Source organism: Centruroides vittatus, unplaced genomic scaffold (assembly GCF_030686945.1).
Source record: "Centruroides vittatus isolate TY-2023 unplaced genomic scaffold, ASM3068694v2 contig_502, whole genome shotgun sequence".
NCBI classification, from domain to species: domain Eukaryota; kingdom Metazoa; phylum Arthropoda; class Arachnida; order Scorpiones; family Buthidae; genus Centruroides; species Centruroides vittatus.
The window spans coordinates 471,817-499,659 of record NW_027122289.1 but is presented as its reverse complement, the minus strand read 5'-3'; the positions used below and the strand labels follow the sequence as shown (position 1 = coordinate 499,659).

General features: G+C 27.9%; 1 protein-coding gene across 1 annotated transcript; it reads right to left on the bottom strand.

The window, feature by feature from the left end:
• Positions 1-82: 82 nt before the first annotated feature.
• On the bottom strand, positions 83-27,843 carry LOC136978273 (kanadaptin). The gene is made up of 14 exons (XM_067273958.1): positions 27,215-27,843; positions 20,121-20,257; positions 16,492-16,648; positions 13,083-13,199; positions 11,536-11,596; positions 11,310-11,452; positions 11,069-11,226; positions 10,917-10,989; positions 10,523-10,712; positions 10,302-10,407; positions 9,563-9,833; positions 9,155-9,228; positions 637-712; positions 83-241 (listed from the first exon to the last, which is right to left on the bottom strand). The coding sequence occupies exons 1-14, from the start codon at positions 27,708-27,710 to the stop codon at positions 192-194; spliced, it is 2,109 nt and encodes a 702-aa protein (XP_067130059.1). The 5' UTR covers positions 27,711-27,843; the 3' UTR covers positions 83-191.

Genomic DNA, 27,843 nt, shown 5'->3' with positions numbered 1-27,843 from the left:
TATAGTCATCGATAAAAGGATTAAAATTTCTTTTGTTTTTTTTAAACACAGCAAGAATTAATTGAGAAAGAAAAAAAATATATACATAAAGAAAAAAAGACAATGTTTATTTAATGTTTATATAATTATATGATACATGGGTATGATTTATTAATTTATTCTCACATGAAATAAAAGTTTTTTGGATGAATTTAATAGCCAAACTTCTCATTCAAATGTGTTCTTCCATCACCAGACTGATCTGAAATTAATAAAGAAAAAAATAATAATGTTTAAAAATAATTAAAACACTTAAACTATCAAAAAAATTATAAAAAAAACATGCAGTTTGCAATCTCAAGATGATATATAATTACTTTTTTAAGAGCTTAATTATATATTTTTTGGTTTAATGTGCAAACACTTTTTGAATTCTATCATTAATCTTAAGCAAATTTTAAACTGAATAATCCATAAATAACAACTTTAAATTTAAAATTATCCCTAATTTAACTGCAAAAGTACATTAAGTGGAAATAAAGCAAAGCTTCAAATAAATTTGATAAATTATTTATCACTGAAGGTATAGTCATTAGTTTGTTATAAATAGTTTAATCTTGAGATTTAATGAAACGTATAAAGAGTTATTAAATATACCTGTCGGCGGCAACCACATGGCATATTTAGAAGCTGCATCCTCGTAAGATGATCCGTCTTTCTCATTTTTCTTACTCTGTTAGAATAATTCAAAAAACATTTTAAATTGCTAATTTTAAAATTTATTAATATTATTTAAATCCGATTAAATACTTTTTATGTTCAATCTTGCAATTTAATATTAATTTAAAACTGTTAATATTTTGATTCACTATTGTAAATCTCTTTTCATAGAAGAGAATAATCCACTTATTAGTACTAAACTGTTTGTAGTAGTAATTAAGTTTTTAAGTAGAATTTATATGTCAAATCTTCAGTGGATTAATCAAAAGTAATTTTAATCAGAAAAAATCTTAAATTAGCAATTAAATTACAGGAGGCTTGGGGCATTTGAAAAAAAAACATGTTAAACATAATGCTCAATATAATTTATCAGTTAGTTTCTTGTAATATAGTTAAAATACTATAAAACTGATAATATTCTTTTTAAACATATCTGTAATTAATCTTTCTATTATTTAAAGAACTACTAACCCCAAAACATTTAGAAATTTGTAATTTTTGAAAGACCCAATTCCAATTTATAGAAATATTTTGAAGAATATATTACAGATTTCTATAATAAAAGCAAAATTTATCTCTTATTGTCTCATAATTGAAACAATGTAAATCATTTCATAAGCAATATGCTACGATGCCACAAAATTCAAATAAGAAACAATACTGTCTTATGGTATTAAATTGTAATAGTGAATCGAGATATATAAAAAAATTAATAAAAAAACGTATTTTGAATAAATCACGTTATATTCTTCAGATGAACAGAACACAGAATCTCTGTTCACTATTACATTTTAATACTAGGATAATATTATTTCCCTTTGTATTTACAACTTTTTAATGTTTGTAGTCATTATTCATTATTATTTTATGACTAGAAATTTTATTAATTTTATGTATCAAGAAACTAAAATTTGTTAAATGATAAGTTCAGATTGGATAAATATATATATCAATTTCGTATATACATATTTTAAACAAACAACTCTGCAAAAACCGATACATTATAATAATAAAGCCAATCACTGCTGTAGCCCAATGGCATACGGCAATGGTTGGCTTTATTATACATATTTTATTAATTGAAAAAGTTTACATCAGATTTTTTAAATTAATTCTATCTTTCTTGGAAATATGCCATAAAGATTTAATATTTTTACAATAAAAAATGTTAATACGATATAATAATATGAACAACATTTGGTGATTATTATATATCAGATAACAAAAAAATTGAAAAAAACAGATATTTTCCGACATATTTCTATTTACTTATTTGTACATAATTTTTATTTTTTGTTTGAATTCTTGTTTTCCATTTAGAAAATTATCACCATATTTAAAATGTATTTATTTATAATAATGTAAGAATATTTTATAAGAATAAATAAATAAAAATAATTTCTTTCAAATAATTAAATTATACAAATAAAGTTCATTATTTTAATTAAAATCAATATTCCTTATTTTGTATTATTATTATTATTATTTTTTTTTTTTTGAGAAAAAATAAATTTATTATAACAGAATTTACAAAGTAATTTTGTATATTAAGAAAGAATTGAGAATATTAAATTTAAGCTAACCTTTAGCTGAAATTTAAAAAATTTTTGAAAATATAGTATATAAGAAAACTTTTCATTCATAAGTTAGTTATTTTTTATACTAATACAAAATAGCAAGAACATGATAATAATTTTATGCTTTAAAATTTATAGAATTTATGGCAGGGTGGCTAAACCTCGTCATGATATGAGGCATACACTGTTTTTCAGAAATACACAAGAGCCTCATCCTGTAATGAATGCCTACTGGAACTACATCATCTATTTATATTATATATAGTTAAAATACTATAGTTATCATTGTTCTATAGTAAATATCATTGTTACTTTACTGGTACTTTAGGATTAATTAGATATATCAATTAACTCCTTCAACTTTATGAATGTATCCTAAGTTTTCTATTGTGTGTTCAAGATTAAGTTGTGAGTTACATTTACAATTCCTGTGTATATTATTCTATATAGTCAAAAAAACTTAAAAAAAAAAAAATATTATACATGTGTAAGTAGTATAGACCAGATTTATAAAAGAAATTGTGTAAGTATATGAGAGCTGCAATAAGGATGTAGACAAGTCATATCTCTAAACAATACCTATTAAATAGTGCATCCCCATAAAGCATTTGTGAATGAATCTTCCTGAAATATTATGTAGATAACCCTTTAGTATCTGAATTACTAAATGTATTATATCTGCAAACAACTTTCAAAACTCAAACTCTTTGTTGCAACATATGATACTTATTGTTTGAGATACTTCAATTTAGTGCCAATTTCAGAGATGAACAAATGGTAGCAGTAAATTAAAGTTTGACTTGTATAAGTGTTTTGTTTTTTACAGAATTAAGTTATGAAATTATAACTGAATTGTATTTACAAATATGAACATTAAGAACATAAATATTTAAACGAATATATACATTTAAAGTTTACCAAATTATGTAATATACATCAGGCCTCGGATATGCTAATTATATTCATAACTCACATTTGCTGAGAATACTGTCATGTAAATCTTTTACATTGTTAATTTTTAATCTAAAATAGCAGTGGTCATTCGTATTATCAGTTTTCAGTTATCCAAGGTAGCATTTGTCTATATTACATTGGATAACTGAGGTTGTTCTGTGCGTATGTGTATATTATATTTGAACTAAAATGCTTATTTGAATTTAGTTAAGTTGAAAATTCAAACATAACTCATTACTAATTTATGTAATTCATGTACTGTACTGTACATTCCTGCTGTATATGCAAACCATAAATATGAAAATCTTATTAGAAGAATTAAGGCACTTTTTTAAATATTGAATTCAAAATTTTAAAATATAATAATAAGCTACTAAAAGCAAATAAAAATATATTTAAATTGTATTTACATCTAAAAAAATATATCAAAATATGTAAATTTAATAGAAAAGAACATGAAACTAAAATAAACAGATAAAAGAGTAAAAGTAGAAAAATGTTTTCTCATTATCGCATAAAAAACTATATTCATATAAGTGTGAGAAAGCATAAATGTGTAATAACTTGCATTTGTTAATCATTGAGCAATAAAATAATAATAATGTAAACAATAGTGTACATCCCTATCCCTTCGTTTATATATGGAATGTAATTACGTTGTGTTTTTTCGACACACGTATTGCGCATGCCAACAACACGTAACACGAACGCGCAACGGTTCTATTTAAAAATTTGAATACGTTCTGAAACAGTTTTGAATCTCAATAGTTAGAACCTGATGAAGACCGAGTTAACGGTCGAAAACGTTTGTTCCCAATTATTATTACTGGTTTTTAAAAGGTTGAATGTGAATTATTGAAATATTATTATTACTGGTTTTTAAAAGGTTGAATGTGAATTATTCGCTTACACCAGTACAGAAGTCGAACCTTTAATAATCAACTATTTTTTTTTTTTAAATTCTTCTTTCTTTACAGATACAGTACATGCAGTACAGTACAGATACAGTACAGAAGGTACAGTACATGCTTTAGTTGTCTCAGCCAAGCACATGCCCCTAATAACAATGTTTTATAGTGTGTTAACTCTATAATTTTAATTATTATACAAAATATTCTTGAAAGTATTTAGATATAAATTAATTAATATTTAAAGTAAATTGCAATGTCCTCTTTATTGATTACATTCATGTCATGAAAAATTCATTTAACTATAACATTTTCAAATTTTCTACAATAAAATTCACAATTATTATTAAAATATCTTTTACTTAATACAAAAATGCAATATGAACATTATGTTTAGTACAGTGAAATTTATAATAATAAATAAATGTTTTAATTATTTTCAAAACATTCTCACTTTTTTTACATCCAAAATAAACTGTATCTTGTAAAAAGAGTGATAAATTAATTTAAAATATAAACATTTTAAAGTCTTTTTCTTAATATCAGAATTATACTGAAAATTTATTACTTAAATAAAAGAAGATCGTCTGGGGATGAAGATAATAAATAAGAGATTGAGGAAAAGATGGAGTCAATTTCTATCTTGTTCTCTTTGGCAAAATGAAAAATGACAGATGTCAATTCAATATTAGTAGAAGGCAGAGAAGAAAGAGAAAAAAGGAAATGAAGGAAAGAGAACTGTAAATAAAAAAAAAGTATATGATTGCAATTCTGCTTTGAATTATAATAAAAATATCTTTATAGGAGAAATATTGATGGGAAATAAAAATAATTTGATTATTACATTAGTAACTGAAATAGTGAGGATATCTGTTAAAATTACAATTTCAAATAAACTAGTTTTCAAATACAGTATATACAAAAACAAAATAGTAAAAAAGCTGCTAATTTGTGCTTGAAAAGTTAATAATTTATCAAACATAATGAACATTTCAATGATACAGCATAAAATATAGCATTGAATAGAATAAGAAAGCATAGGAATGACCCATAAGAGTTAGCAATGTCAACAGAAAAAATACAAAAATAATTCTACATTGAAAATACAACAGTTGTAATGATTGGAAAAAAACTAATAATATTCACTCAAATTTTTTTAAATAGTTTGGAAACAACATACATGCAGGAAATGACTGTAAATAGGTTAAGTGAATGCTATAATTTATTTAAAACATTAATATTTATATGAGATTATATTTTCTATATTTTCATCAATTTGTATGTTAATTATTAGTATTATGAGCAATGTTTAGTTATTTTATTTTTAAAATTATCATTTATTTAATTATTTAAAGTTCACATACAGATGCTGCCAAAAAGATTTTACTTATTTTGTTTTAATATTATATGTAGGTAACGTCTCTTCATAGTTTACACATGGGTTATATAAAGCTGTGTAACAGTTATATCAGAAGTTTCTTTGACTTAAATTTTAAAAAATAAACTTACAAATTATTATTTATATTACAGAAATAATTATCCAAACAGAAAACTATTGATTTTAACAACTCCCTGATATATTTTTTTAGTGTAAATAAAGCAAATACTGCAAGTTATTTACTTAGTAATTAACGCTATTATTTACTTTTAGTTTTAAAATATTTCTAAAACTATTTTTACCTTAAACTATTCATTTTTGTATAATTCTAGAAATATTCAGAAACAACAAATACGTGTTTTGAATTCTGATGAATTTGCATATTAAAGTAAAATTCAGCCAATAACTATTTTTGTAAATTCAAACATTTTCCTATATATATATAAAATGTCATGTCTATGTTTCCATAATTTTATATATAAAACATTAAGGATTCAATTAATATGCAAATTTGTTTAGCATACACTTTTTCAGCATATCAAATACTTCTTAACTAGTCTTGAATTATTCATTTTACAACTTAAATATATTGAAGATATCATGTGTTATGAACTCATTCAATGAAATGAAGTGAAAAAAAGTTTTGATCAATAAATGTGTCAGAGTCAATACTGCTTAATCATTTGATGTTAGAATAATCATTTTTATTAAAAAAAAATTATAAATAAATTTGAATGTATAAATTAAAAAGAGAACACTAATAATTTAATTTGGGAGGGAAAAAAATATTCCTGAAATAAATGATGTATATCAGTTAACTGATTTTGAGCCATTGAATATATTCAATATTATACATGAAATTATTGCTCTGCCAAGTATTATATAATATTTTCAACAATTTAAAATGAAAGCAGTTGAAAAATTATTTTAGATTAAAAATGAAAGAACTCAGTAATTTTTACAGATTTCTTTGTTTGAAGCTAACTACAAATAGATTTAAATTTCCTTCAATATCCTTCCTTACTTATCTATATTTTTTCAACAAGAACTGTAATCTTATAACGGAATTAAATTTTAGTTCTTACTTCTCTCCTCCGGGCTAAATTTATGTAATGTATGCAACATAACTGAAAACTACTAACTGCTTCATTTGCTGAAATGATTTATTAGAGTGGGTGTAGAGCGGGTGCTTGAAAGTCTAACCTAAAGTCTAGGCCGTTCATATTATTCTCTGATAGTAAATTTTACCTCTATAGATATTAAAATATTTTTCCTGTTTTTTAAATAACAAATCTTTTCTAAAGAAAAATGACAAAAATATATTATTGAAATACTTCAAAAATGTTATAAAAATATCAATTATTTTAAAAAGTTTTTTTGAAAAATGGAAAGTTTCGTAGAATTTTGTTCTTCGATAATAATATTCATTCCTTTTAAAATTGTTTATTATGCATACACAGATGATTCAATGATCATTTTACATACGATGGATTAATTTCCAGTTTACTGCTATTATTTATAGAAAAATACCATATTGATATTTCAAAAGTATATATAATAAACCATATAAACTGGATAAATAAATCAAATAATTTGGAACAAAAATGTTCATGATAAATAATCACTGCTGGACTATAAAAGTTTTTGTTTAAAATTACTTGATTATTGGTTTATCTAAAAAAATACGAATATGTTCTTAATTGAATGTTCTAAGTATAACAACAGTTAAGTCGATAATACTCGTACAATTTAAATCAAGGATTTTCATTTATTTTAAATAAAGCAGTCTCCAACTTTTGGATGTAACATGTTCCTAAAAGTGTATAGAATATTCAAATGTATGAAAGTCAAACAATAGATTTATAAAATAATTATAAAATCTATTGTTCAGATAGGAAAGTTTTACTTTTTTCATAGTAAATACATCACTTTGCTTAAAACATTATTTAATTAAAATTAATTTTCACAAATTATTTTTCTTATATGGAAACCAAAATCATTTCACAATAGTTAAAAACTTCTATTTGACAGCTGAAAATTGCAGAAGTCTGAACTTGATATACAAGAAGTGATTTATGGATATTAAAGTACTGTGTGAGAAAGTGCAAGTGTCCAAAAGTTGAATATCCAAACATCAAGGACTATATGAATATTTAAATAAAAGATTTTGGATCCTTATGCATCAATATCCTTCTAAAAAATGAAAACTATCTTCATTTGGTGCTTTATTTGGAGCTAATCATACAGCATGTGAGTGTATTGAAGATGTTGTGATAATGATTCTCGCAAACAATAGTCTCATGAAATGAGTTAACATCATGTGACATTCTCAACATATTTGTGCTGCTATAATAACAGCTCAAGACTAAGCATTCTGGTATGTTATTTCAGAAATGAATTAATTGCTTTAATAATTTATAAAATATTTTGGTGTGTATTTGTGTGTCTACATATTAATATTAATAATACATATTATTTATCTTTACTTATACATTGGATATTACTAAATAATTGACAAAAAGATCATCTTCATAGTCTGTCATATTGATGAGGTATGTGAAAAAAGACAAAGTCAGATGGTAGAGTCAACCTTTACTTTGAAATTTCATCTCAGTATGTCAAACTTGTTAAAATTGTCTGGCAATGGCACTATACAATTAAAAATTTTGTGTAAACTTGTGTAAATATAAATTTTTGACTATTCTTTAGTAGTAAGCTTGTGACTCAAATAAAAATGCTTAAATTTTAAGAAACAAATCAAGTTAATTTGAGAATTAGAAGAGATTTCACATACTTTTATCATATAAATAATTTCTAGCAAAAAAAAAAAGTTTTATTTTGATTTAATCTACAATTGTAATACATTGATATACAACTTAGGTTTGGTAGATGGATTAATTAAAATAATTTCACTTAATTTAATAATTAAATTCAACATTCAAAATAACAGATTTTTTTTTTTTTAAATAATAAAACATATACTGCACATATCATATATAGTTTGACTTAAATTACTGCAATATAAATACTTTATCGTCCTTAAAAATAATCCTTCATTAATAAAAAGTTTAATATAAAATATTTTTTATTTTGAGCAAAAACATTTGAAAAACTTTTTAAATAGAATAATAACTGCTTTAGTAAATTTTCTGCTTTCTACTATTTGATATCTATCCGTATGCAAACTTTGTTCTCAAAATAAATAAAAATAATTTTATCTGTATACAAATATATACAAAACCAAATTAAAATGACAAAAAATCATTAATATTTGAGCTATAGACACAGACTAAGATTTTTCACTTGAAATTTAATTTCTTTTAACTGAAATCTTATACACAAACTACTGAATGGAGACTAAGTTTATGGTTTCCCTTTTTAGAGAAGTTATGGAATATTGATTACTTATTTAATAAAAATTATTTGCATAAAATTTTTTAAGAATGTTCTCTCTAGTAGCTAAAGACCAAACTTGTTTTACGCTAAATTTGCGTTTTAACAACAACGTATATTCTAATGAGAATTTTCAAATATTAATTTTTAACTAATTCAAAGTTTAATGCAGAAACAATAAACAAATAAATAAAAATAAAATATTAAATTTACACTAATATGAAATAACTTCTGTATTGACTTACGTTTTTCTTATTTTCTTCTTTTTCTTTTTTCGACTGTCTTACGCACAAATTTTCAGGTGGAGGCCATAAAGGTCCTGTGAAAATAAGTTTGTTGTTTTAGAATTCAAAATGAAAACATATAATCTTTCTTTCCTGAATTTAACAAGTAGGTTTTGTAAATTGTAAATACAAAAACTGATGTGAAATTACAAATTGTTAGCAGGAATGTTAATAAATTAATAAAAATAGAAACTATGATGTATTAAAATGGAAGATGTCTCATATGAAATGTATGAAACTTCATAAAAAGCTGACTTTTTGCAATAGAAAAAGAATGGAAAATCCTCCACTAAAATTAATATAAATAAAAATAAAATTGATCTCAAGTTCTCTGACAGTTTTCTTAGTGCAATTATAATAAATATTTACCTTTAATTGGAGCTTTCTGTTTATTGTTGAGCAATTCTTTTTCTACTTTCTTAGATTCTTCTTTTTGTTCTAACACATTTTTGGAACTCTCAGCATTTGTATCAACTATTTCTTTAATATCAGTTTGCATTTCTTCCATATTTGAAGATGCCTTTGCTGGATTTGCTTTAATAGCATCATAATCATCGTCATCCTCTTCCTCCTCCTCCTCTTCTTCTTCATCCTTATTAGTCATTTCTTTTGTTTGGGTTGGAACCTGAGTGGTCTGTTGCTAAACAAATATTGAAATATATTATATATCATATGTTTTCACATTATTTATTATTAGATATTAAAAAGCTCTAAGTATGGACTGATCAAAGCTCACTTGTGAGGAATAGACTTGATGTCAACAAGGTGTTTCTAATGTCATCTTGAGTGTGTAGTACATAAATGTTGAAGATTTAAGCATTCGTCATTAGTGTAGTGGGGTAACAGGAATGACTGATTCATTGTATGACCAAGTCTATTCCTCATTGCTTTCCATTTGATCTTTTGGTATTATCAAACAAAAAGTGTACTTGGTGATGTGAGCAAACAAGTCTCAGTGTTATTCCTTAAATATATTTTCAAGATTTAACGTTTCTTGTGACATGTGGCAGAGCAGTAATAAGCACAACTGCTCATAGTGTTGCCAAGTCTATACCTCACAAGTAAACTTTCCATTTGGATCAATCATATAAGAATGAACTTTAAATACCATTTTTTGTGTTTTTTTGGAAGAATGACCTTTCATAGCTCCAGTCATTGGTAAATGAGTTTTCTTGTCACTCATACTTTTCTCATTTGTTGATATGGGTACCTGCCTAAATACAAAAGAAAGATAAAATTTAACATTTAAAAAAATTCAGATGCATGCAAAATGACATATAAGTTACAATACGATAAATTTACAGATTGGGATTTCATACAAAAACTAACTTTTCTAGAGCTGGCAGATTTACCGGTCGAGCGATATCTACCAACTTTTGCAATCTACTTTGTTCTTGTTGAAGTTGGTTTAATTGAATCTGTAGTTTTGACTGCATCTTTTTATCTATTAATCCCGACTGGATTGAAGACATGTAACTGTCTAAATCGTCTTCTGAATTCTGAGCAACTAGGTTCTTCTCTAAATTATAATTCACTTATATGTTAGAAATTATTTTTTCTTATTCCAAATAAAGAAGAAAATTCAAAAATATGAAGGAAGAAATATATATTCTACATTCTACATATATTACAGATGAATCTATAAATATAATTTTTAATTTCATAAATTATAAAGTTGGAGATAAAAAGATATGTTTTCTGATATTAAAACATAACTTCTCACCAGCTAATTTACTTGTCTGTAATTTTTGACTAATTTCTTCTATTTCTTTATCAACTTCTTGTAATTTTTGAACCTAAAGTTATGAAATCATCTGAATATATAGTAAATCGTCATGCGTAAACATTAAGAATGCATAAGTTTTGTGACCATACCAATGTCTCGTAAGTTTCGACAGTTTGTTCTTTGCTATACATGCGCTTTCTAATATCCCTTTTCTTCTCGATAGTCCCCGTTCGGTCAAAGAAAGTGTCTTCGTCGCTGTCATAAAAGTCATTTTCTTCCCAATTCTTACGTTTTCTTTTGCGGCTTTCTATAAAATTATACATATAACGACTTTAATAAATAAAATACACAACAATAAGACAAAACACTAAAATTTAAAATGATATCCACCATGCTGGGCCTGTCGAAGAAGTCCGTAACGATCTAAAATTCGACAAGCTTCTAGAGCACAAGCAGCAACAGCTTCTTTCTTTTTACCTCGAACAGAAGCTTCAGCATATACATATTCCCCATTAGGAGTATCGATTGGCAATCTTTAGAGAATCAAATGTATTTATATAAAAAGTTAAAGGGCATCTATTCTAATTCCAGCTCTTAGAAAATTATATTCACTTACTGTATTTTACATGTAAACTGTCCAAATCCCTTTTCTTCTACATCATATTCAAGATCATAGCCTGTAAAATACATTTGATAATTTCTAAAAATATGAAAAATTAATACATATTCTCGAATAAAATAATTATTTCATATAAATTCTCAAAAACTAGAAATTTAAAATTTATTATTATTATTAAATATAACAAAAATTAAGTATATTAAATACTTGTTAAAGTCATTAATTTATGTTGAATTTTGATACATGTGTGTGTATATTTTTCAAAATTTAATTTTGCTTATTACATAAGTATAATTTCAGTTTTAAAGCCTCAAAATAAACACTTAAAATGAAATTGTAATTGTAATCAGTAAAATCAAGACTAAATTTTCTTAAAAATATTCACAAACAGAAGACAACATAAAATAAATCTTGTATTTTAAAATTAGTTCTTTCCACACCACAAAGTTACGTGATAGAGTGTTTGTAATAACCAATTTTTAATGATACCATCATTTAAGAGACATTTTAAGCAATTTTACATTTAGATAGGAAAAGAGCCTTCATAAAAATGTCAATTCTATACAACTTTGTGCTCCTACAGCATAGAAAGGATAAACTGAAGACACTAAAGATTATTTTTACTTTGTCTTCTGTTTGTAAAGATTACAATAAATAAAATTAATGCAAAATAAAAGTTTTACTTAAGGCAAAGGATAAAATTTTGGGAATAGGGTAGAATCCACTTATTGTAATTACTTTGAGACTTGCCTATATAGATGATGATAATTGAAGGATTGTCCATAAATTATGAAATGCTATTTTTATACTTTTCAACTATCATCCCACTCCCATAACATCCCCACAAATTCATTTCCAAAATTATGTAATACATATCCTTAATCAACTCTCTTAATTTTACTAAGGAATAACATACAGCAAAAGGACTGAACAATAATTATTTTATTAATTACATGTGTAACATACAAAGCAGTGGCAAATAGTAGATTTGTCACTTTATTTTTGTTTTGAGTTTGTTTTTTGGTGAATTAGAAAATGAAGTCATGGCCAAATCTGAGCAGCTTAAACTACACATATTTAACAAACAACACCAATTGATTTAATAATCCTAATATTATGTAATCACTCTGGCTCACTTGTAATACATCATAATGATTACCTGTGTACCCATCCACCCAAATCCATGTTACATAATTTATGAGCAGCCCGTCATGACATTAAACAGCATTATTATAGAAGATTACAGAGTTGGTTTTATTGATGCCAATATTAAAAAAATAATTTCTATTGAATTCTATTATATTGCCTGCTCAGTTCTAAAAATAGCAAATATAAACTTTTAAGTGATGAGTATGTCTGTATGTCCACATATTACTCATGTTTAAGCATAAACTATATCATATCAGTTATATATATATACAGTATATAGATGTGATTCTAATGTAGAAATGTCACAACTAATAATGTCTTGAAATTTATTTAATTTTGAAATGATAACATTATGAGGATTTGATTACATTTACAAGAAAATAATATAAATATACCTTCTCTTTCAAACCATCCTCGCAAAGTTTTCTTCGGATCATCAAGATATAAATCTTCATTCGGTGTTGATAAAGCAAATGGATTTTCTGTAGAAGCATCTTCTTCTGCATCCTCACCTAAATAATAGAAGCCAATTCGTTTACAATCCAATTAAACATTGGTAAATTATTCTAAAAACTGAATTAGGTTCTTCAAAAAATTCCTAATACAGTCAAACCTGTTTTTACGCGCTCTTTTTATGTGCGATTTTTATTTGTGCGATTTTTTTAATGCGAATTTTTAATTTGTGCGGTATAGTTGGCGACTAGTCTCGTGCGATTCGTCATGTCTTACGTTGACTTATTATAGCTAAATAAACTTATTATAGCATAAATGCACTTATTATAGTAATATTATTGCATGAATATGCGAAAAATGAAATAATTTACTTTTTAAGTCAACAAAACACCACCTGGACAAAAATATGTAAAACAGACGATAGACCAGACGATGCAGTCAAGTGCTGACATCTGTTGTCAATAAATTCTATTTCGTACGGTTTTGAGTTATTTTCTACGTGAAACTTTTTTTATGCGGTCCCTGTTGACCACATAAAAAAAATATTTTTTAATTGTGTCGCGAAAACTATTATTTACAGCCATTCGTGAAGTTTCGTGAGATATTTTTTAATGCGTTTTTTTTAATGCGGTCCCTATCCCCCGCATAAAAACAGGTTTGACTGTACTTATTCTAGTTTAATTATAAAAAATGTCACACATCACTGTAGGATATAGTGCTCTCTATGCCGATCATCACAATTTTATTGAACTTAATAGTGAAAAGTAACCATAGTTTATAGATTTTACATGTCTAAAACTTTCAAACATAAGTTGTCAATGTAATTTGAATGTTCATAAGCATGTATAGTTATTTGATTCAAATTATCAGAATATGGTTAATTTGAAAATAGAATTTTGACTTTTAATATCTTCATGTTTCTTTCCAATAATTTTATTCTGAAGTAGATGTTTTTTGAGCCAAACTTTAAGAACAAAATTTCAACCATTTTTGTTTGAATTTGTGCTCTTAATATTTAGACCTGATAGCTTAACTTCAATATCTTGATCATTATTATTGATTCCTTAAACTGTTTCAGCATATTATGGTTGTTTTCTGTGATTTTTTTGAATAAGCAGAGCGATCTGTTTCAAAGATGAAATCTGAAAAAAACTCAAGCATCTGTGCCCAGAAAGGGATTAAAAATTATGACCTAGCAAACTAAGAACAATGCCATAACAATTACTTATTCAAAGATATTGTTCATGTAGACAAATATTATGCATCCCAAACTTCTAAATGTTTGATCAAATGTTATTTTACACATTTAGACTTCAACAAATTTATATTTATGCCTATTTAATGTTTTTATAACAATATTAAAATGTTAAAAAAAACAATTTAAATTAAACAGACTGTTTTTTCAAGGAAGAAAAAATTGAACTAACAACATTTCTGGACATTATTCTGCCCATCTTCAGTTTAAATACATTGAACAATGCAGAACAAGAAATTCAAAACAAAAAGAAATAATAGTTATAGAACATTGAACACTGTAAAACAGTATCTTGTTCCACTATTCAATATACTTGTAAGCTGAATATGGCTAGAACAACAGTCAGAAACATTTCTAATCAAATATATTTTTTGCTTCCTTAAATAAACAGTCTATTTAATTTTTAACACAAGTCCAAATTTCGTCCATTTTCATATTGAAAATAAGTGAAAATTTTAAACTTAGAAGTCTTTTGAAAATCTGTTTGTGAAAATTCTACATTTTACTTTTAATATTTTGCATTTTCTCAGATATACTGAGAAAAGACAGACAATAGACGTATCAATTAATGATATTTCAAGTAAACTTCTTAACATAATTCTTGGTGCTTGATTAATAAATAAAGCAAGTCCTCACTTAATATTTTGTTACAATGACGTTGAGGAAAGATAAGTACCGGTACATCTGTAATCATTTACAGCTATTTTTGTTGAATTTTCTTTCTTTATAAACAATCAAATTGATTTTATGAGGTAGAAAACAAATGTTGGAGGTTGCAAACCAGATCCAATTAGAATATTAACAAAATTATATCTTGTTTTTTTTATGAATAGTCTATGGTAAATTGGTCTTATTACATATCATTTTGCTTAATGTCACAGTTTCTAAGAACATATCAATGACATTAACCTGTTAGCTGTGCACTCAATAATCTGAAACAACACCACTGTTGCGTAGACGTTTTGTGATTTTTAAAGTGGTTTTTCAATTTGCAATATCTCGCTTAAAAATTGTTGTAGATATGATCTGTTGTCGGTTTTCTATCACGTACGTATTACACTTTATGATTGTTAACTTCAAAGTATTATGTATTTTTAAAAAAATTAATAAAATTTAAGATTTTAAAATATTTAAAAAAATCGTTTTTTTATAAATAATCCATTAATTTGTTATATACATTACTTAAATATGTCTATTTTCTGTCAAATAAAAAAACTGTAGCTTTCTAAATTGACGTAGAGAAATAATACAACCCATAGATTATAACGCTGATCAGTGTGGGGGTGGTGACCTTTTAAAATCTAGGTCATAACACTTTTATTATTAATGTGTATTTGATTCTATTTATACGTTATTTACACTATTGTACTAATAGTAGACTATAATAAGCGATTATTACTTTATTATATTAACGACTATACATATATTTCTTATGTATTACAGAAGTACCATGATAACCGGAAGTACTTCGTTTTTTGAAAGATTTATGGCCGAATGGTTAAAAAACATGCTTATTTGTTAAACAAGATAAATATACATAAAAATTTATTAAATTCAAGCTAAAAATAGATAAAAATAATGATTTATAATTGTTTGTTTATGTTTGTAGCTGACAATGTAGCTCCGAGTTGGTATAACTTTTTCCAAGAAAGTTCCCAGCCCACAAACCCAAGTCGATGCTTATTGGTTAAAAGATAGTCATTTAGCTATAATATACCAATTAGAGCCCAACAGACATGCTAACTAGGATTTTATTGTCAAATGAACAAAAGAAGGGTCTCCCATAGACTTAACATGGAAAGGAAGAGTTTTGTTAGTAAATTTAAAAATACAGGGTGGTAACAGATATCTTATTCATTGAAACAGACTTAGTCTTTGTAGGTAAAAGCCAATCAGTGCTTAAATCGCCACCAACTAGTTAATTATGAAAAAAACATTGACACTTACTCCAATTGGAGTACTACGCAACAGTTTAACGAAAACCGGTTACTCCAATGGGAGTACTCCGCAAACAACTGGTTAAGTGAGAACTTGCCATACAAACAGTTTGAATAAAAACTTATTACATGAAAAAAGATTTTTAAGTTACAACTAACCAAGACCCCAATCAATTCCTTCGCTTTCATGAGATTCTTCTTCTTTACATTTCTCTTTCTCCTCTAACATTTTCAATTTTTCTTCCTGCTGTCTTCTCATTTCCTTTATTTCTGTTACGGTATATTCAGATTCATTTTCTTCATCTTCTGATGGTCCCTGATTATAAATATTAAAAATCTTTAGTCTTTAATTAACAAAATTTTAACAATACAAGAATTATATATTTCATAAGTACAAAGTGGTGCAAGGATCAGTTAACCACATATTGTTGTAAGTATCTAAATAAAACACCAATTTAATCTTTGCAATGATCAACCAACTTTTGGGGGAAACATTTACTCCAACCTTTTCCATAAGATAGCTTTGTAGATAAGACAAGTTTAGAGTAAAGCTTGGCTTTCAATCTAATCATGATACGTTTGCTGTCTTGGAAATCATTTTATTAGTTTAAAAACTGACTTCTTTAAAGATATAGCAAATGACGAATGAAGTATGAATCCTTTACACAGGACAAGACTGACTATATTGTTTTGTATCTATACTACACAATATGAAAGCAGAAGTCAAAGTTTTATGTGGAAACTTCTCAAGAAATCTATCTAGTTTTGATGTAGAGTTAGAAGTCATTCAAGATTATAATTAGAGTCACATGTTTTGTTTGTATATATTATATAGTTAAAACTTCATTTTCCAGAGTGTAATCTCAATCATGACATTAAATTTATGGGAAATAGAATGGTTACTTAATGCCAAACTTCCAAGTAGATCCTCATAATGCATGAGACATACAATAGCCACAGTATGGGACCTTCACATTTTATTACCAATATTTACATTCTATTTCTGTATTTATGTGAGGTCTCTAAAGAAATTGGGTGAGGATCTCAAAAATGGTTAAAAAATCCCTGGTTTTGAGAGAGAATTATATGATAAAAACAAGAATCCACACTGTATACAATTTTTGATACTGATAGCTTTGGCTAACTAGATATAAATAAGATTTTTCGTAATATCAGATTTATAGAATTGGGTTTTCATTGCTTAATATCATTACTTACACAAGATTTGGTTAAATGTATATGAAAATGTTTACTTTTTCTAAAAATAAAATGACAAAAGCACAAGATATAGGAGCTCAGTTTTATTAAATTAACGAACATTTTTAAAACTTATCAATTGTTATCAGCTATATGAATATAAATTTGTGTTCCTATATTCTAAACTGCACTTTTATCATTTACTGCTAACATTTTGCTCTTAATGCATGCTTCATTAGCCACAATTAATAAAAAAATTTCTGGCAAATGCATGCAGCAGTGAAGCTTTCGCTTGTAACCTATCAGCATAATAGCAAAAGATGAATTTAAGTTCTATTAGGAGTAAATCTTTTTGTCCAGAAGTATTTAATTAAATTTCAAAATTAACTTTTAATTATATTGATCTTAGACTGAAAATTATTCAAATTTTTATACATGAATGGATTTAAAAATTACACCAGTTTTTTTGGATAAATTACAAATTTTATTTAATGCATTAACAAAATTATTGATTATTTAATTAGTAATTAATAATTTAGAATATAAAGAATCGATTCTAATTTGATAATCAAAACCCAGTCTAAGAAATTATAATTCTGAGCCAAATCTTTAATCAATATGGCTGTTTATAAAGATGTGTACTCTTCATAGATATTTATAGAAATAACAAAATCAATTGCAGTGTGTAGTAGTATAGTAAATATTAATGCAGAAACAAATTATAATAGAAAAACTTGTTTTTAATTTAATTTTTCCTTCCTAATTTCTTCTTTATAATAGTTACTGTACATTTTCCTCTGAATTAATTAGGCTTCTTTGGTTAAGTTAATAATATAAAAAACAGTTTCTGGCTTTTCAAAACAGAACATTAACATTCCAAACTTCATCTAACACATCAAAATCTCTCTTTTAAAAGTTTTTTTACAGTCCTGCAGCTTTGGAAATGTTTGTTTCTTCAAGTTTCTCTTTGCACAGAAGCATCGTAAATTTTTGAGGAAAACAAGATAAAGATTGTCCTTCAGATCATTATCCTAAGTGCAAAATTATAAAAATGAAATCAAGTTGGCATTGAAAAGGAAGTTTGCTTCTGCATCTATCTCAAGTACAAGAAAAGTGCATCAGAGAAGGAAAACGAAATCCAAGATAAAAGATGCACAAAAATGTCCCAAAGTCAAACATCTACAAAATGAAAAGAAAAGACTTACAAAAGGAAGGAATCTGAGCCCAAAAGAAAAAAACTTTGTTAAAACAAAGAAACCCAGAAATGGTCATTAGTACAAATTACATTATTGAAAGAAAGACTGTAAAAGTCAAATTATAATATCACAATAATAATGCCATGTTCATAAAAATGAAACAGAAACAATAGATAAGATCATAAGTGATTGAATAATATTGTTCAAATTATCGTCTTTGCCAATAAAATTGCAAAAGTATTAATGGCGGCACTTTAAAAATAAGTAGCTTTCCATCACAAAAAAAAAAAAAAACAAAAAATGATATCAGTCAAATGAAAATCTTCAATTGTACGTAAAATTTTAAAACTTGTGTAATTTTCTTAAAATTGGCAATATTGTTGAAGGACATCTGGAAAGTGGGTGGTACTAAGAAACTGCATCTGATTACATTGATGATGTTACAGTAGCAGTCCTAAGATGGCCATCTCATTTGAGTCATATCCAGGAAGAAGTGTCATTCTGTTGTCAGATTCCTTAGTAGTAAAGGGGTAAAGAAGCGGAAGTTCATCACAAAATGAAGACTTAGTATGAGAGTGTATTTGCAAGTGCACAAGTGGCATAGAAAATTTGAAGGTGGCATGACTTCTACAGATGATCAGAAACTAGGAGAAGCTTACTGAGTTGTGACATCACAATCAATAGCTAAAGTTGAATGCATTGTACAGGAAAACTGGCTTGTTACAATGGATGTGATAACTGAATTATTTAACACCAGTCATGGTTCAGCATGCTATATCATCCTTATTGAACATAACAAGGTTCTTCTGTAACAAAAACATTATTGCTCATACTGACAGTTGCATTCATGGAAAAACTGCACACGGGAGTGTTTTACAAACTCCACATTCACCAGATCTCACATGTGATTATCACTTGTTTGGACTACTTAAAGAGGTGATGAGTACAGAATTTTCAAATCAATGTACAGATGCAGAAAGCATTGCATAAGTAACCGTACAAGCAATTACAACAACTGTATGGCAAAAAAAAAAATATTTAAAAATCTAACAAAATTTACTAAAACAAAAGTTTTCAGTCATTCCAAAGCCCATCGTTTTTGCAAATATCAAACTGCGATTGGTTTTTTTGTGGAATGGCCTTCAGGTAATGGTTCTGCACAGGCACCTTCTTCTTGTCTTCACTTAGCTGCAAAAATTTGGATTTCTTACACTGTTTACATTTGGCCTTACTCTCCCAAAAATGGTGATTACATGACAAATTTAGGGCATTCTTTGTCACTTAAAAATGATCCCAACTCCAATTTCAGAAACCCAAAAAAAAGTGCATCTTAAATTTTATGCTTATCTAATTTAAATATAATTAAATCCAAATAATAAACTTTTATGAACAAACCTGTAAAATAAACATTCTGCTACTTCCACCAAACTTAAGCATGTGGCCGACATGCATTCTGTAGTAAGTCCTTGGTCGTAATCGCTCTTTGTTTAAAAATGTTCCATGGGTACTTTCCAAATCATAAATGTAAAAACCTGAAATGAAAAATATCTTAATAACTTGTAATTATTGGAAATCAATGTTTAGCAATGCTGATTATCAAGTAAATGTAATATAAGAATAACCCTGTATAAGGGTTCCAATTATTAAAATGAGTCTCATGTATCAATAAATCCTTTGTTACTAGTATCCATCAAAATAACCACTTTGTTCTAAACCCAATTAGAATTTTCTAGTAATGCTAATTGGTTTCCATCAGCATGTGATTCATTTTTATGTGATAGTCACAAATACAGGATCTTTCAAAAATTATGCCACCATTTTAAATTACAGTAATTATATTAATTATTATCCAAGAATGTCATAACACACATTAAAACTTTGGAAAACTGTCCAAATTTCATATTTTCCCATTACAACTTCTTAATATGTACAACTTGTGTTATACAGCACATGACTGTATGACACAAGCTGTATTGCATGCTATTTTTTGCTATGGCATACCCATTGCCCCTTCTCCCATTCCAGCTGCAATTTTACAGTTCCCACAGCCTACTCATGTTGCAGAGTCACCATTTTTTGTTTACAGCACTTCCTAGAGGTGTAGATGACAAGACATTTGAATGCAGATGAGAGATGAAACTTAGATGATTGGTGTGTTTCATATTTCTTGGATAGTAATTAACATAATTACAGTAATTTAAAACAATAGCATTCTTTTTGGAAGAATCTGTATTTAAATTTAATGTAACTTTTTATGTTCATAGCACAAGTACGAGGGCTGTTTTTTTAAACCTCCGATGATCCATAAAAAAAAAAAACAAGCGTAAATAACAAAATGAATTTATTACCAAAAGTTAGGTACAAACATGGTTACTTTTCAACATAATCACCATGAAGATTGAGGCATTTGTCATATCTGTGGATGAACTTTTCCATCCCCTTGTCATAGAATGTTGCCACCAGTGAATTGAGATGGCCTTAACAACGTTGTTTTGAAGATCATCATTAGTCTCAAAACTCTGCCCTGCTAGCCATGTTTTCAGTTCAGGAAAGAGGTGGAAGTCTTCACACATTAAAAAGTTCCAAGCTGGGTGAAGTCTTCACCACCTTTAAACACCCAGCGTATAGCCCCAATTTAGTGCCAAGTGACTTCCACCTCTTACCTGAACAGAAAAAGTGGCTAGGAGGATAAAGGCTTGAGACTAATGACAATCTTCAAAACAATGTTAGGGCCCATCTTGAGTCATTGGAGGCAAGTCTATGACGAGGGGATGGAAAAGTTTGTCCATAGATACCTAACTTTTGGTAATAAATGAAAACTCTACCAGAGGGCAACATATTCAAATCAGTAAAATGTAAAAATCTTGTGACGATTGCACTTGAACAAGTAATACAGAATGGGCAGAATAACTGATTTAAAAAATGGTATGAATATTGGCAGAATTAGTGTGTATATTAGATGATATTTATTTTGAAAATGCTCTTCTCTAAATAGCTGTACTATTAATTTAATAAAAGTTCTGCTTATTACCAACCAACCTTATTACATTCAATGCTTTATTAAAACTTCAAAGGACTTTGCAAATATTACTAAAATATATTAGCATTTAAAGCCATTTATATTACAATGTATTCAATATATTTGCCCTCATCTTCAATAATCTTTGCATCTGAAAAACAGGCCTACATATTCTCCAGATCTAAATATTTAAGGCATCCTATCATGGCAATATATCAAAGCAAAAGTGTGTAAAACCATCACAAAGAATTTGGAGAAGCTCAACTACCAAGTGCAAAAAAAATCTTTGCTATTCTGTACAAGGACAACATTGAAGTTGAAAGCAAATATATTAAACAAATTGTAGTATAATTGTATTGCAGGGTTGTGGAGTTGATAAACCAAGTCTCTAACTCTGAATTCATAAAATTTTAGAAAATCCAACTCTGACTCTTGCTTCTAAATAATAATTTAAAATATATTTTGATTATATTAATACAGAATGGTATTTCATCAGAATCAAGTGCTAGTTTTTAAGCATTTTATAAGTAAATCATCCAGCATTCCTACTGCAACTGAAAGTACTGATTTTTATCAGGATTTTTCATTACCACCATTCTTCATCTACATCAGTGGTTCTTAACCTTTTAGTGATGAGGGACCATTTATCAAAATTTTTCTCTTGCCATGGACCACGAGCTGTTTGGCAGTAATATAAGTTCTTATAAGGTTGTTCTATAAATTAAACATGTATAAAATTATTTGAAACCAAGAGTATTATATTTTTTGCGAAAATGTTACATTAATTATATTATTTTAGTGCAATTTTTGTAACTGCATAGTGTTTATCAACTGCTGGATTCTTTGTTCAGTGCTACTCAAAGCCAAACGCATGTCGGCACTGGCATCCAACCGATTTCGATGTTTATTTTTAATTGTCAAAAGCACTGAGAATCCTTGCTTGCATAAATATGTGGTTGAAAATAAAGTTAGGTACCGTAAAGCAATTTCTCGAATTTTAGAGAAAGCAATAGCTTTATGCCTCCAAAAATCTTCAAGATTAATTCCTGTCTCGAAAGTATCCTTGCAGTTACTATCGTGTTACATTTCAATTAACTCTTCTTGTATTTTATCCGGCACCTCAGAAATGTTGACTATGAAAGGATTGTGAATCAGTTTCCGAATAATGCCTTCCAGGAGGTCTTGTAAAGGAAACTGGCCCCTATTCAGGTGTTACAAACATGGAGAAAACCCGGAGAACTCCACGTGGCCAGCCTGTCCAAACACAGTGGGAACCCGCGACCAAACTCTCAGTGTTTAGCGACAGAACCGCTCGGCCACTGGTGGGCATCTCACACACTGTCTGTTAATAATTGGGTTTAATGTATCAAACGCAGAAAAATTCTCTCTTTCAACTTTGCTGATCAATAGGTCGATTTTAGCGATAAATGTACTGATTTTATCTTCAAATGCAAATATATTGCTAGTGTCTTTTAATTTCATATTTCCTGACCGTTGCAGTTGAAGGTTCAATTTATTTAGTTTGTGCAAAAAAAATAAACTAAATAAGCAAAATGTATTTGAAATTTGAACTGACAAAACTTGTCGTCATTTATTTAATAATTTTAGGATGACTTCATGGACCACTTCGGGTGCTTTCAGGGACCACCAGTGGTCCATGGACCACCGGTTAAGAACCACTGATCTACACACTAATACACAAAATTTTTACCATCTGTGGTTATATTAAAGTATTCAAAAAACACTACATTTAGCCTTCGTTTTAGCCATTTGACAATAAAAATTTAGAATTACCTAACACAGAATATATTCAAATATAAATTTTTGTATAGAAAATCAACAGTAATTACTGATATGCAAAGAAAAATTATGAAGTAGGGGATCATTATAAAATAGGATCTTCTATTACAGGAGGCTCCTACAATGCAAGATATGATGTTAATGCTCTTATTAGAAGCTTAATATAAAGTACAGTACATAATAAAAACACAGGAGTTGGAGTCATTCTGTTTTTATCAACTCTAACTCCTCTGGCAACAAATTTGTTTCCAACTCTGATTCCACAGTTCAGCTTCATTGTTCAGTTTTAATAAATCAACAGGAAGAAACAGGGTATTAACACCATAGATCAAAAAAACTGCTGGAAAATTTGTTCCATAAATGCAAAGTCGATGACAACTTAGATATTATAGTAGAAATATTTCTGGGACATAGTATTGAAAAAGAAAACAATACTTATAAATGAAGCATTAACTACAAAAATCGCAGATTTAAATTAATATTTAATCATAGAATTCCTGATAAATACAATTTTAATGCCATTGATATTTAGAAAAGACGTTGCACATTGTAAAATGTATGATGTCTTCTCTAAGTAGCAATGAAGTTCTCATGGATATTACACAATCAGATAATAATTTTGTTATAAAAATGGGATAAGGCTGGGTGGTCAGGGACAAGATCTTAAATACCTAGGCTATATTACTCCCAAAATTTCTGGGGTTTTTCAACTGCTTGGATTGAATCCTTGATTCCCAATAGCAGTAGGCTGACACTTAACTGCTTTAGCCATCTGGTCCCCAATTTTATTAGAGTACTACTAAAACTGTCTATTGAGTCTCATTTGAAAAAGAGAAATTTTATTGATCGTTTGATTGTTAAAAAGAAGATACACAGAGATTCATCAGATTTTTACTGGTGATGTATTTAATTTGTCTTCAAGATTAATACAGCTAACACTTCACTTAAGTGATGTGTAGATTCGTTCTGTAAAAGTTTTGTGTAAATTGAAATTGTGGGAAGCAAGATCAACAATCATATGGAAAATACATATCCTTGGAACCCATTGCCCTATTTTTCATTAACTGTTACTCTCAGTTTCACAAAACTTTCTCAGAACAATTGACAAACTTATGTAAATTGAGAATTAGGTAAAGTTAAAAGAAATTTTTCCCACCAATGGCAGTTTGGTTAAAACCACTGAACGCTGGTAGTTGGTTGTAGGTTCATGTCTGAAACAGGCTACATTGCACTGGTTACATTGCATTTTTCATATTTTTGTCACATGTCTAACACCTAAATAGTGTCCAGTCTTCCAAAAGGAATATTCCTTGGCAGAGTGCCATGTGTTCCATTGCCTTAACCCATTAATCATTAATGATACCAATGCCTTAACCTATTAATCCTTTCTATTAATAATACCGATGTGTTTAATCAAGTATCATATGATAGTTTTTATCTAGCAATAGCATGGAAAGATTACTTATGTTGATATATAAAAGTTTAATTCAGAATAACCCGATGACCAAAGCAGTAAAGGCATCAACCCTTTTAATTCTGGGGAATCTGGGATCAAATCCGAGCAGGAATGCCAGGAATTTATCAAGGGTAGTATGTCCCAGACATGTCAAGTTCCATCCTCCATTATCTGGCTATCCCTATTGTGGACCTAGAAAAGACCGTCTTAGTACCCAACAGGCAGAAAGAATTAAAAACAAATTATTAAATTAATTATCAATAATCATTATTTAAAAACACATTATATTAATTTTAATGCAATCAAAATTGAATTGATTACATTAGTTTCGAAAATTATTACAGAAACTAATGATTTTTTTTGAGATAAATCAACTAAATATGTAGTTAAATAAATGAATATTTAAATATTTTTTATCATCAATTTTAACAATTATTATGCTTGCTTAGCCAAAATATATTGGTTAAATAAACATTATATTCTATAAGTGAGGAAATGTTTATATAAGAAATTCTGATCTGTTGACCTATATATAAAAATGTCAAGATATCCAAGAATATCTGAATGTTTCAGAGATAACATCTATATTTTTTATTCTAGCCAACTAGAAAAATTTGTGTCGACAATGCAGTTTTATTGGGCAAAAGGATTAAAAAAAAAACAATGGATTATTCAGATCGGCAGCGTTATGATGTGCAAATGTTTGTCATTAGTTCCAAATTTGTGTTGAAAGTTGCATCAAATGTGTTAAAATCAAAAATAATTTGCAAATCAAACAGGAAACACCCTACTTTGGGTTCAAAGTTGCCACAGCAACTGTCACATGCTGCTTAAATTATTCACAAAGGAAGAGTTTGTGACTTTTGCACATTCTATGTTCCATTTGGAAGTGACTTTTACATTTTCTAATTTTTGGGTCGTCCTTGCATTAAGCTGATCAAAATGATATGTAACACATAGGTTTGAGCAAATTTAATACCCTTCTGCTGGCCAACAACAATTAAGAAACAATGAAAATATAAATACATATAACTAAAATACTATAATATACAAAAATTTAATGTGTGTAAAAATTGTAAGATACAAAAAAAGAAAAAGTTCAAAGAATTTCATAATTTATTTCCTGCAACAGAATAAACATACAAAATTTGCATATTAAATTTTCCCTAAATTAAACAATCCAGTCTTGAAAAGAAATTAAAAGAAAGAAATAAATCTATTTATGATAAATGAAAGCATTTTGCACCGAATACTGTGTGGAATTGCCTTATGCTTTAACTATATTAAAGACTATAGAGCACATCAAACACAAAAACATTTTTCCCACAAGTTTGCCAAGAAATTTAAATTAGGATCAATTCATTATCATCATTTTCTTTTCCTCTAACCAGGTTAAAGTTCAATAGTTCACAAAATGTAGAAAGAGGCATCATCCCGTTGGAAAAATATACTCTCGTACTAATTTATAGCCAAAAGTAAAGTAGTTCCAAGAATTAAGGCAATTCAAAATGCAACAGTACTCGCGAATTGACGGCATTTGGCTAGAAAAGCAAATCAACCTTTCGGATCAAATGCCACTAATATTAAAAAAGTTACTAAATACTAATACTAAAATCATCCACCAAAAAGACAAACAAAGATAAATCTATGCTCTTTACTTAGATCATGCAAGTAACAAGAATATTATCGGCATCATCCAAATTAAACTTCTTAATCTGACAGTGCAGTTTTCTCATAATTTTTACACGAACCGCACTTAACGTGTTGCATAAACGTTAATGTGTCAAAACCGTTAATCGATTTATCGGTAGCATATCCCACAGCAATTAAAGTTTCGTCGGCAACATCAACGTAATACATAAGTCAGATTACCGATATCCTAACAAAGAAATTAGATTATTATTTTTTTTTATCAGATTAAAACAAACGACCGGACAACCGAGACAATCGAGACATCGGTTTGCACTTCGGACCCTCGAAAAATTTTACGTGCGGCTCGATCCTTCCCCGTCAGGTCGCCCACAAGATCCACAAGGTGCAAAAAAGTCCATCCCGGCACTCCGAGACGGAAAAAAATTAAAAAACACAAAGACATAAAAACTCGAAGAAACCTTTAAAAATACATACAGACCTGACATCTTTTTACATATTTTCTAATTATAGAATTAAAAAAATTCAACACTTTGCATGCACAAGATGCATATTAATACTGACCTTTGGGATTCTCCTCACTGGATTCTAGTCTATACTGCAAGACAGCGTGATATCTGGAAACGGATGGATGTTCCAGAGTAATGTCACTGCTAGTCAATCTACCAAAAACGGTATAAGATCTGTCGGATACGTCTACGGTAGATACTATGATGCCATTTTTCAGCACCTCGAAAGCGTAAGATTCCTTTGGCTTTCCACCCCATGAGGGTTCCACGTAAGGTAATTCGGACTTTTTATTTTCTTTTACTTCCATTGAATCATCATTCGATTCTTTTTCCGCTTCGTCCAAATTCTGTTTGGTCATATTGAGTGGTTGTTCTTTGTCTAAAACGTTATGCTTTAATAACTTATTCCTGTCAATAATTAGTGGCATTTTGAACACCATTTTGTTGTTGTTCCCCGTTGGTTCAACGTAAGCCTTTTCTTCTGGTTTGTGCTCCTCTTTGCACTCCTTCACTTCCACCTCTTTGGTGTTCGAATGGCAAGAATAGTCCATTTTTAATGCCTTTCTTTTAAAAAATATAAATATCTTGTAATTTAAACGGGAAATAAATATCGATCAAAATGGTTCTTCTTCGTAATCTCCATTATCAAAACAAAATTCGTCACAAAGTCGCTTCCCCGCGATC

What these genes read in the sequence shown, in the direction of transcription:
- LOC136978273 (XM_067273958.1), bottom strand. Translation starts at nt 27,710, where the DNA reads ATGGACTATTCTTGCCATTCGAACACCAAAGAGGTGGAAGTGAAGGAG. An exon ending in TCTTCGACAGGCCCAGCATG is followed by an intron (nt 11,227 to 11,309) that starts GTGGATATCATT and finishes ATAATTTTATAG; the next exon opens with AAAGCCGCAAAAGAAAACGT. An exon ending in ACAGACAAGTAAATTAGCTG is followed by an intron (nt 10,713 to 10,916) that starts GTGAGAAGTTAT and finishes ATTATAATTTAG; the next exon opens with AGAAGAACCTAGTTGCTCAG.